Here is a 12,132-nt window from a genome sequence, read left to right on the forward strand (position 1 = left end):
AGGAAAGTCAGCAGTGTGTTTGGGAAGGAAATGAGCATCACCGAACCCCTGACTCGATGTCATGTTGATTACAAATTGTACAAGGTTAAATTTCTTTCAATAAAACATGACAAAACCTATACATATCACCTATTCCATTCTCTCAAGTTCATGCTCTCACCTTAGTGCAGATTTTGGTTTAGGGTAATTAATGATTTAAATTTAGTGGGGAAAAATACAAAAGCAAGAGAGAGGGTGACAAGAAGTTCATTTTCATAGAATTAATTTTATTAATTTATTATATTTAATAATAAAATTAAATTAAACAAAATTAAAATAAAATAAAATAAAATAAAATAAAATAAAATAAAATAAAATAAAATAAAATGCAGGAAGACAAAGCCTACTTTACTTGGTCATCTTTCACAGCTGACGGCAGGAAAATCGTCAATGGCCTTGTCTCTTAAAAGAAAGCTCAGTCTACAGCAAGATTCATACCTACCTATAATTAGCACAAAGAGCAGGCCTTTGATATCTTAGTTGAGGATGACAGCATGAGGGCCTCAAACTGTGTGTCTTCATACATTCAAATGGCAGTGTAGACAATGTTGTCTATATCACGTCAACTCCAGAGAGAACACAAGCACAATAATCCTTAACCAGTAACACAGGGGTGGTTAACCACTGATCACCACTCTAATCAATGGTGGGTCCCACCCTGTGTATCACTTTTCCAGGTCTATGCATAGTCAATAACTCGCTCCTCCGGCTTTATTTGCACCATGGTGTGCACAAGATTGGATCAGAATACCATCCCTTTCTCCTGGGCCCTTCTGAAGGAGCCTACCTCAGGCCAACGAAGATAAAATGAAGAGAAATAGAAAGGGACTAATTTGGGTCTACAATGGTCCAATTCCCAGTTTTCAATCGTACATTCACAAAGCACTATGCTTTTAAAAGATGGGGCGCCTGGATGGCTCAATTGGTTAAGCGACCGACTTTGGCTCAAGTCATGATCTCATGGCTTGTGAGTTCAAGCCCCACGTTGGGCTCTGTGCTGACAGCTCAGAGCCTGGAGCCTGCTTCAGATTCTGTCTCCGTCTCCCTCTGTCCCTCCCCCACTTGCACATTCTCTCTCTCTCTCTCTCTCTCCCAAATATAAATAAACCTTAAGAAAAATTTTTTCTTAAAGGTGATGTGTGTTCTCTAAATCAAAGGAACATCAGTTTGTGAAACTCCATGTCTGAGTGTAGAACTCACAACAAGAACGTCAACCTTGAATAATCAACAGGAACCATCATCACTCACAGTAGGTCACCCAAAGCAGCCATCCTCCCAAAGAAACAAGCACAGAGAGCCCACTTCAACACTCAACGCTCAGTCTACCCCTTTCGCACATCTCTTCAGTCACGCAGTTCCATATCGTGGGCTAACTGGGAAACTCTGGCTTGAGCACAGCTCTTAACCACAGACACTTGGAAAAAGATTATCTCTCTCTACGAAAAAAGAAAGTCGCCAACACCCCCAATCCACTCTAAGGTTCAAAAACAATGCACACATTCATCCACAAAGTATGAGAAACAGGTCACTGACCTCAATACCTGAAAGTCCATTCACCTGGAAGTTCCACACGTGAGAATCTCTCTCCAGAAGCAAAATATTATTGTGGTTGAAGGAAAGAAAGAGCCGAAGCTCCAGTCTTCCCAAGGGAGGCAATTTAACTTGGTTTTAGCCTTCTGACGTTGTTGCGTATTTTAACTGTTTGCTCTCTTGAGGCTTTTTTTCTATCGAAGGATACACTGGCACGAACTTCAGAGCCCTTCGTGTACACCCTGCACTACCTCTGATAAACTCGGAATACAGCAGCGGTCAGTATTTCACTCACACGCACACATTTCAGACTTGGGAACAGAGCTTGCTGTTCAAACCTGTGCTCGCATTTCACAGCCTGGGGAGCAGTTACCCTAAGAGTGGGCGACCCCAACCCGGCACGGCTATCTATTACTGCTCTGCCATGCTAGAAAGCAAAGAAAGGGAGGAAGAAGGAGAGAGAAGGGAAAGAAGAGGGAAAAGAGAGAGGGGAACAGAGAAGGAGAAGAAAGGAAGTAAAAGATCGCCTAAAATTCCCTAGGAGGGCCAGCACGGGTGACACTTACTGATTGAACAGGATCCTGGAGCGCACGATGAACTTGAAGATGTACTCCAAGGCCTTCATCGCTTTGTACAGCTGGTCGTTTATTCCCGGCTTTTCCGCATTGTCCACATAGTTTCTTAAAACTTTTGTCAGCTTCCTATTCGTAATAGAATCACAAATCAATTAACGCGTTCAGAAAATTACAACACCTCAATTCCTAATTGGGACAGAAACACATAAGTGGGCCATTCTTCTTTTGGTTCACACTTATCCGTAGATGCCTATTTATAAAATGCGTTCGAAACAGATTAAAAGTGAGCCATAAAATAACACTCAGAGGAGAGAGATCTGAACAAAAACCAGCCTTTTTTTTCTAAGTTTTAGAGGTCTTTCTAAGCATTAAATGTATTATGTAACTTAAGCTTCACAAAAGCCCAATAAGGCAAGTATTATTTTAGGGTATAATAATTGGGTATAATAGCAGGTATGTTACCCTTAACGTATAAATGAAGAAACCCAGGCTTAGATAGATACACTAGCTTCCCCAATGCTAAATAAAATTGAAGAGGTTTTCTTCATAGCCACATATGTTTTTGTAATGCTTTTTGTAATGTTTCTTTTTTTTAACACGGAGCATGCCATTTATTTTCAAATGATAGAGGCAGTCGTGGCAACGGTGAATTTTTAATTCTGCCCCCAACTTCTACATTTTCTACTACTACTGGCCCATAAACTAATAATCACTGCTCACTGATCAGAAGGCTGACCCTGAAGCAATGCTTCTGAATCATAAAAGAACAGCTAGCTTAACTTCAACGTGGTTTCTGGTTTTGGTGTATTGGGCCGCACTATAATTCAAAAACTAGCCACAAATGTGCAGTCTGTCCAACAACCATCGGCCAAACTTCTATGAGCCCCAACTTCCCATCAACAAGAATTCACTGTGACTTTTTAACATACTCATTATGCTCATAAAGATAACCTGGTAGGGCACGGCCAGCATTTCCAGCTAAGTTGTGAGCCCGTACGCACCCAGACTGTTAGTCGAGATTATTGTAAGATACCCGTAACAGCAACTGTAACTTGCATTAAGGATGACCTCAGAATAGCCCTAAGAGTAACCACTGTCCTGATAAACCACAATAAAAAGCTTTCAAGGGGCGCCCGGGCAGCTCAGTCGGTTAAGTGGCCGATTTCGGCTCAGATCGTGATCTCATGGTTCGTGGATTCGAGCCCTGCATCAGCCTCTGCTGTCAGCACAGAGCCTTATTCACTTCCTCTCTCTCCCTCTCTCTCTGTCCCTCCCCACTCTTGCTCACACGCTCTCTCTCTCTCTCTCTCTCAAAAATAAACATTTAAGGAGCGGGGAGGGGGGAGCTTTCTGGGTGACCAAGCAGATGGGAAGTCATTGCTAAGTCTCATCAGGTTGCAGAACCCTAGTAAAGAAACTTGAGAGTTTCTTCACTCTCCAAGTAGGAGAGGGGCACCCGAGCAAGGTGTTAGGAAGAATCTGGGCCGGAGAGGTCCTCTCCCCAGTGGCTCCCTGGCTCCCACGGTGGGAGGGTAGCTCACCACATGTGTCTTCCGGTGGCCCTCGAGGCACAGCAGAAGACATCTAGGGTCCTGCCAGAAAATCCGTTTCACCTGATTTAACTTACTTTTTCAAGCTTATTGGCCAGACTACCTTTTCTTATTAAACCCATTGATACCTCAAGAAATAGAAATAGAAATTCCACAGAACACATTTTGGGAATGTTCCCAACAGATAATTAATTAATTAATTAATTAATGGAATGATCTGCAAAAAGAAAGACCCAGAACCAGAAAGTAAATGAGGAAGGATGTCAAAAGAGCCACATCCGCATGAGCGAGGCCGTCTGTAATGGCACAAACACGGAGCGCCCTTGGTACTCGCTGAGAGGCGCAGACCAAATGCAGCATCCGCTGAGCAGAGGCAAGACCTGGACCAGCTCCGGGAAAAGTAGCTCTGCGGCCAGAAAGAAGCTCTGCTAGTTTCCTGGAGGACCAGTCCGCCCTCATCGCCTGCCCCATCGGCATCACCGGTGACTCTGCGGGGCTCCCGCACCCAGACCACGCCCGCGGTGGAGGTGGGGCACTGAGAGGTCCTCTGCTGCAGTCACCTTTCGTTTCTTGTCTTGGGGTTCTTTGCGGAGAGGGCTGAAGATCTCCACGTTACCAAAGGGAAGAGGTAAAGGAACTGTCTGGGAGAGAGTATAAGCTCCATCTGTGCCTGCCCAGGCTTCTAGAGGGGCAGTGGCTGGGAGACCCTCCGTGAGGATACCCAGCGCCAGAATTTCCCCTGGCCCAGAGACCATTAACACAGAGACAACTTTCCACGAGTTGGCTAGAACTGCGTGAATCAGTTACCTCCTTTGGTATTTCAAGGCTTAAATTCTCAAATTCGAACTAAGAAACCACTTGGGATTGCTTCTTTACCAAAACATGGCAAGAGGGGCGCCGGGGTGGCTCAGCCGGTTAAGCGACTAACTTCGGCTCCCGGTCCGTGGGTTCGAGCCCCGCGTCAGACTCTGTGCTGACAGCTCAGAGCCTGGAGCCTGCATCGGAATCTGTGACTCCCTCTCTCTCTGCCCCTCCCCCGCTCACACCCTCTCTGTCTCTCAAAAAATAAATAAACGCTTAAAAATCAAAACACAAAACAAAAGAACACTTATTTTCCAAAATGAATCTGCTTTTCAGCATATTACAGAGGCTGGATGGGAGGATACTGATTCTCAACTCCGTCCCATCATCTCTTAAAGATAAAATGGTACTTCTGTTTCTCCAAAGACTCCCTGACTTTCACTTGGCCTCCTATGGCAAAGGCACAGAATGGGCGATGCCAACAGAAGATCTGGAACACAACATGGCAAGCTCACTCACTGAGCTGATTTCCTGAAATTCTAATACAAAAGCTAATCCGAGAAGAGCCATTTGGTCCTAATTCCACGAAGAAGCAGGAGTGTGAACGTGATGCGTAGGGAGATCCCGCCCCATGAGGAGCAGCTCATAGGCCACTTCCGCAAACCCTGCTTCGTCCGCCCTAGCAAGACGGCCCCGCTCGGTCAGCCCTCCTCACGGTCTGAAAGGGACTGCCCAAAGCACAAAATGGGCATCTCCACTAAGAGAACAAACCGTCTGAAACGAACATTTATCAGCAAGCACAAAGGACTTGTCACAGCTGGTTCTGTGTACGTGAGGATGTGGCAGGTCTCTGCCCACTTGGGGCTCTGCCCACCGCCTTGCAATAGACATGCACTCACGGCAGACATGAAAGGGCCAAGGGACAGAATGACTGACGTCATACAAAGAGCCAGCATCAGACCTCCGGCCTTATGTTCATGGCTGCATGCAGGCAAGGAAACAGATACGCCCCAGACACACGAGAGCTTTGACTGAAGTTATTGGCACTAAAGACAATCATCTCTAGTGATTCTACGGTGGGGAATTTTCTTAAAGAAATTATTTAAATTTTTTTTAATTGCAACTCACACAATTAAAAGTTTAAATAAATGCCAACAAATCCCCTGGTAAGAGAGACGGAGTAACTCCTCAGAAGTATTATAATAATAATGAAACCTAAATATTGCTTAGTGCTTTCTAAGCACCAAGGATTACTCCAAACATTTAACATGTAATAACTCATTGAAATTCTCAAGAAACCCTAAGACGTGCCTGTTTTACTGATAAGAACGCTGAGGCCCAAAGAGGTTAAGAAATTTAAACTTTCAGCACGCCAGGGTGGCTCAATAGGTTAAGCGTCTGACTCTTGATTTCGGCTCAGGTCATGATCTCGCAGTTTGTGAGCTGGAGCCCGCGTCGGGCTCTGCACGGAGGGTGGAGCCTGCTTGGGATTCTCTCTCCCTCTCTCTCCACCCCTCTCTCCCACTGTCTCTCTCTGCCCCTCTCCCCTCCACCTTCTCAAAATAAATAAAAAAGCTTGAAAGAAAGAAAGAAAGAAAGAAAGAAAGAAAGAAAGAAAGAAAGAAAGAAAGAAAGAAAAAAAGAAAGAAAGAAAAGAAAGAAAAGAAAGAGAAGAAAGAAAAGAAAGAAAGAAAAGAAATGTGAACTTGGAAGTGACAGTGCTGTGGGTTAAGCAGGGTTCCTAGACTGTGCTGGTCAACACCCAGTGAGCCACCTCTCAGGCCGGGATCTCACACATTTGCTCTGCCTGCTTACTAGGCACCCAGAGGGGCAGGTATGGGGACATGGCGAGAGGGTTAAGAGCAGCTAGGCTGGCAGTCAGAACCCAAGCCCATTACAGCTGAAGCATCTAGAACAAAAAGGAAGGCCCTCTTTGAAGAGCAAAAAGCTCTACTGAGAACTGAGTTGTATCCACATTAGACAACCAATCATCTCAAACCAGGAACACATCCATTTATTCATTCGCCAAAAGCTGGTCAGGAAGCCACGGGGAGGCAGGCACCCTGCATCCATAGATCAGTTTCATCGAACATAAACTGAAAATTTCAAAGACAAATGGAAGGTATGGAGGAGAACCAGAATTTATTCCAGAACGTTATGGTAATTTATTGCGTATCTTCTTTCAACAAGATGTTTAGGTCTGTTATAAGGGAAACAGTAATAAAAATTATCCCAGGAAATTCAGAGTTGGGGGAGGGGGCAGGGGGAGGGGGATGTACGATCACAGACAAAAGCATATGAAAAAGACACTGAACGATAAACATACAAAAATGAACTCACGTGTAGGCTAATGTTGCACTGAAGTGTTTCTTAATGTAGGTTTCCAGAACAGGATTAAAATGTTGAAATTTTCTATCAGCAATTAGTCCAATGATAAATACCTGTTAAATTCATCAATATTTTCATTAGCAAGATAACATGAGCCATTCTGGAATCCTCATCTGAATTACCTGCGCTGTGGTGGGAATCAATGAACAAGAACATCTTCGGAAGTTACCTCTTCTTACTCCAGAAATGATATTGGCCTAACTATAACGTTCTGCTGAAAGCTACTCCCCGCCTCTCAAACCCAATGCCTTGATGGGATTTACAACTGAAAACACTTCTCAGATCGCTGCCCTCCCCCAGCTTCATAGGCTGCAGCATGAAAGCCTCCCAAACATCGGAACAGATGGAAAATAGAGGCTCCTTACCAGAGCGTCAAACACTAACGTATCGAAGGTCTCGCTCTCCGAGTTCTCCATCATGATGTTGAAGAGGGCATCCAAGGTGTCCTGGAGGAACTGGAGATACACCAAATCTCAGCAGACCAAGTAAACTCACGCAGCTTTCCCCCAACCTAGAATAGCTACCATCTATACGCAAACACCCATCTCCCGCAGAAGTCACCAAAGAAGCTGTGCGCTCCGGGGACTTTTCCGAGCCACTCAAGGCACAAGACAAAAATCTGAGATGAGTGAATGCACAGCAAAGACAGGGCAGCCTGAGCCAAGCAGAGGAGGCCTGGCAACAGGGACATGCCTGACAGTCCCCACCCCTTCGGTCTTCTCCACCCCTTTTCCTGGTCTTTACCAGGCTGGCGACAAAGAACTCAACACCAGCTCTGCGAAGACCGGGTCGGCCTCGTCCCGGACTCCGAGTGTAGGACCGGGGCTAGGGAGGGGGCAGAAGTCACCGAGAGACACGCTTCCAGCTGAGAGTAATAAAGGACCTTCCACAGGCCCAGATGCCCAAGGACAGAAGAGGTGTGAGACTCTAAAACTGGGGCGCCAAGAAGCGCGTCTTATTCAAGAGCAACTTGGAAATTCCTCTTATAGCCTACTATAATTCACCAGGTAAATATCAGAGCATAGAATGACAAACCACCATCAATTAATTAAGGGAAGAAAAAAAAAAATCGCACGATTCCAAAGTTATGTCACACTGGACATTGTCTTCCAAGCCCATCCCCATCCTCCCCCGAGAGAAGCGTCAAACGGACCAGGAAAGGCCATCTTGGAGGTAATGAGTTCCCTGTTTGTGGAGGAGTTCGAGAACAGGCAGTGTGCCACATGACAGAATATTGGCGTAAAAGAGAATCAAATAAAGATAACATCATCATTAGTCACTAGGGGCATGCAAATCGCACTTGATCTTAGCCAAAAGGCCGAGAAGCGACAGGGACACGCAAATCGAAACCACAGGCAGCTAGCACTGCACACCCACCGAGAATGCTACCATCGAGACATGAGCGATCCTGGAAGTATGGGGCGGGCAACGAAGCGGAGGAAACGGACGCCTCGCACATCACTGGTGGCAATGTACCACAGCATGATGGTTTTGGAAAACGCTTAGACAGTGCCTCCAAGGGTTAAACGTATATTCGCCACGGGAACCTCTTCATTCGTAGGCTTGTATCCAAGTGAATGGAACACACCCGTCCACACAAAAACCTGTACACAAATATTCGCAGCAGCTCTCCTCCTAGACATCAAAATGGGGAAACCACCCGAATGTCCACCAGCTGATAACTGAGAGAACAACTGGGGCATAGCCATACGTTGGGATGGTTCTTATTCAGCCATAAAAAGGAATGAAGGGCTCAGTCGGTTAAGCGTCCGACTTCGGCTCAGGTCATGAGCTCGCAGTGTGTGGGTTCGAGCCCCGCGTCGGGCTCTGTGCTGACAGCTCGGAGACTGGAGAATGCTTCAGATGCTCTCTCTCCCCCTCTCTCTGCCCCTCCCCAGCTTGCTCTCTCTCTCTCTCTCAAAATAAGTAAACTTAAAAGAGTGCATCGTATGGCATGTGAATTATATCTCAATGAAGCTGTTATTAAAAACCAAAAAACAGGTGAGACAGCCCCATAGCAAGGGTGTCAGAAGGATGGCTGGGCCATGAATGGGATGAATGGGATGTCTGGGCCACATTCTTCCCGGATGGCTCAGCCCATGCATAGAACACACAGAACCACAAGGGCCTTCAGGTCCTCCCAAAGGGTCTCAAATGGGTTGAGCACTCAGGCTGAGGAACCCAACCACTCGGACCTGCTCCCCAAACCAGTGCCTGCCCCACTGCTCCCCCTTACGCTGTGAAACGTTGCAACAGCCCCAAACCCAACACTACGTATCTCCCTCAGGAAAGGGGACATCCTCCCAAACCTAGTAAGAGATCTGAGACCCATCAGTGCATAAACCCTCATTATATTCTGCTGTGCTGCCCCCCCCAACCCCCACACACACCGATTTCATCGCAGGAAGTGGGATGAAACGGCAGGGGAAGCAAACCACCTTGCTGCCCAAGAGGTGTTCTGGTCCAGCCACCAAAGGCTTTACCAACCCTGCAATTACGGAGGAGCCCACATCACCTCATTACTTTAGTATTATTTCCCATCATTTTCCGTTCAGAAAATCTTTGCAAAGGTCAAAACTTCACGCCATCTGGTAACAGCCCAATGTTGCCGCCAATGGACTCACCAGCTCGTGAGTTCACTGTGGCTCGTCTCGGTTCGCATAGCGCCCCTGCAATAGCTCTACCCATTCTACCCAGACAAATGACAGGATCAGTGGCACGGGAACATGGCAGCAGAGAGCCGGAGTCTTGTTTTTCTGGCCGTCGAGCCGCAGAGGTACAGGGACACCAGCATCCTGAAGGAAGTCCCTCACATGGAGCCATGAACACGCTTCTTCTGACACCTACCTTCTAAGACTATCCACTGGAGGCCCCAAGTCACCCTTTTCATCTCCCACCAAAATGAGCAACTGCATCTTTTAGCAAAGAAGCAAACACTGTTCTTAACCCACCGTTCAATGTCATGTCCCTACTAGCAGTTATGAATGTACACAAGGTGGGGGGCGGCGGGGGGGGGCTGGAATGAATGGAACGAACTCGGTCTATGACGTCCTCAAACAGAGTAAAAGGAGCCCCATGCAGGCTGGGAATCCGTCCAGCCCTGGCTCTCATTGACAGCCGTGTGGCTTAGACACGTCCGTTCACCTCTCCAGGCCCACAGGGTACTCAGGATGTACCGGCAATGGACGGACAGGTCACACGCACAGTACCGTGGTGCCAGCACACACAGGAAGGACAGGGGCTGGTGAAAACCACTTCCAGGGCTGAACACCAGGATTTGGTACTAGATTAGGTGAGGGGAGTGAAGGACAACAAGACAAGATGGTTCTAGATCATCTCCTTATGTGTAACAATAGGCCAACAGAAACACGGCTAATTCCTGATGTGATACAGGGATTTCAAAAGGAAAAAGCACAAAATTTCATTAACTGTGTGTCTCCTCGAGTTACATTCACTTATTCACCCAGCTTCCATCTGCATCGGGGAAGTTACAAGACCCAGAGAAGTTTCAAATGCAATTAGCATTGTCCAAGCCAGGGGTAGCAGACAAAAACCTAAAAAGATGATTAAAATTGGAAGAGTGGCGAGGATATGTTTCAACGGTTATACAATGAGTTTCAGAAAGTGGTGCAACCAAATTAATTTATAGTGAAGTTAACCACATTGCTGCTTAATTAAGGCCATTTTAAGTAATTAATTTTTACAGAGATAAGGCGGTCTCCTTCTGCAAGCACCTCTCACAGAGGGTGAAGGACTGAGCCAGGGACAGACAGACCCGGCGGCAGAGAGCTCGCTCACAGAACACCACCAGTGGGGACCAGCTGATCGTGTGCAGGCCAAATGGGGCAAACTGAACACGGAAACAGGTTTCCTTACATAAAAGGAAAAGTCACCGGGGCCAAAAACAGGATAGAACGCTCTAATATCAGAAGTAATAACAATTCTCTGATAAAAAAATTATTAAAAAAAAAAAAAGAATTATAGATTTGGATGACGAGCCTGGGTGGCTGAGTCTGTTAAGCGTCCGACTTCAGCTCAGGTCATGATCTCATGGTTCATGGGTTCAAGCCCCACATCAGACTCTGTGCTGACAGCTCAGAGCCTGGATCCTACTTCGGATTCTGTGTCTCCCTCTCTCTCTGCCCCTCCCCTGCTCACGCTCTCTCTCTCAAAAGTAAATAAACATTAAAAAAAAGAAAAGAATTCTAGAATTGGAGCACTCCAAGGATCTCGGATCACCCTAGTCTGACTGTCCTATCTTGCAGATGAAGATTCAAGAGGGCACCTAACATTTCTTCAGAGTTCTGTGGGAGGTTAAGAAATGAGTCCAAGATCACACGGGAAGCAAACAGCCATGACAAGGCTCTCAGTGCTCTGACCTCCTGAACCAGAACCCAAGACTGGGTTGAATCCAAAGCCCGTTTCCTTTCCCGTGAAGCCAGACCACCCTACCAACCAGAACCCAAGGTGGAGTCTGTCCACGTGGAGGTGCATGTCAACATCCACCAGAAGCCACTTGACGGAGGGATTCTGACGGAATCGCATGCTACCGAGCAGGCAGTGCGTGGATCCGCCCACACATGGAAGAACACCACACCATGCCACCCCCGGGGTCTGAGTTACCTTCACCACTTCGCCACCATCGACCTTCATCAGCTGCCTCAAGTTCTGCTGCAGCAAGCTGGTGTTGGAGCGCCACTTGAGCAGCCCCAGCAGGTCCACTGGAAACAGAGAACGAACGAACATCAGATCTTCGCGGCAAGAACCTGGTCTCCCTTCGTCACGCGTCTGGTGAGGTTCTCGATAGAACTTTGAAACAGAGCGATCAACCCTGCTTGGAAACCTCCTCCCGCTAAAAACTCCATTACTTTCTAGAACATACTCGACACCTTGTATGGCTGAATACATGACTTCCGACTACATTTACCATGAAATGATTCCAGGTCGAAGCTTAAAATTGCATTCGGTGTAGCACCTGGGTGGCTCGGTCGGTTAAGAGTCCGACTCTTGATTTCGGCTCAGGTCATGATCTCCTGGTTCATGAGTTTGAGCTCCGTGTCAGGCTCTGTGCTGACAGCGCAGAGCCTGCTTTGGATTCTCCCTCTCCCTCTCTCTCTGCCCCTCCCCGGCTTGTGCGCTCTCTCTTTCTCTCTGTCTCAAAATAAATAAACTTAAAAAAAAAAATGCATTCGGGAGCTTAAGAAAAAAGGGCTGAACTTTTCAACCTGCAAGAAGGTAGATTCAGACCA

At 46.8% G+C, this 12,132-nt stretch overlaps 1 protein-coding gene across 4 annotated transcripts in view; it reads right to left on the minus strand.

Annotated features, from left to right (window-relative positions):
* DOCK1 (dedicator of cytokinesis 1) overlaps nt 1-12,132 on the minus strand; it is a 528,429-nt gene that overhangs the window by 398,324 nt on the left and 117,973 nt on the right. For all 4 annotated transcript variants that reach the window (XM_030333989.2, XM_030333990.1, XM_030333988.1 and 1 more), the window contains exons 19-22: nt 11,507-11,604; nt 7,249-7,338; nt 6,836-6,936; nt 2,136-2,270 (exon numbers count right to left, since the gene is read on the minus strand). In XM_030333989.2, the coding sequence (XP_030189849.1) occupies nt 2,136-2,270; nt 6,836-6,936; nt 7,249-7,338; nt 11,507-11,604 (424 nt within the window). The remainder of the gene's footprint in view (nt 1-2,135; nt 2,271-6,835; nt 6,937-7,248; nt 7,339-11,506; nt 11,605-12,132) is intronic.

Source organism: Lynx canadensis, chromosome D2 (genome assembly GCF_007474595.2).
Source record: "Lynx canadensis isolate LIC74 chromosome D2, mLynCan4.pri.v2, whole genome shotgun sequence".
Taxonomy (NCBI): domain Eukaryota; kingdom Metazoa; phylum Chordata; class Mammalia; order Carnivora; family Felidae; genus Lynx; species Lynx canadensis.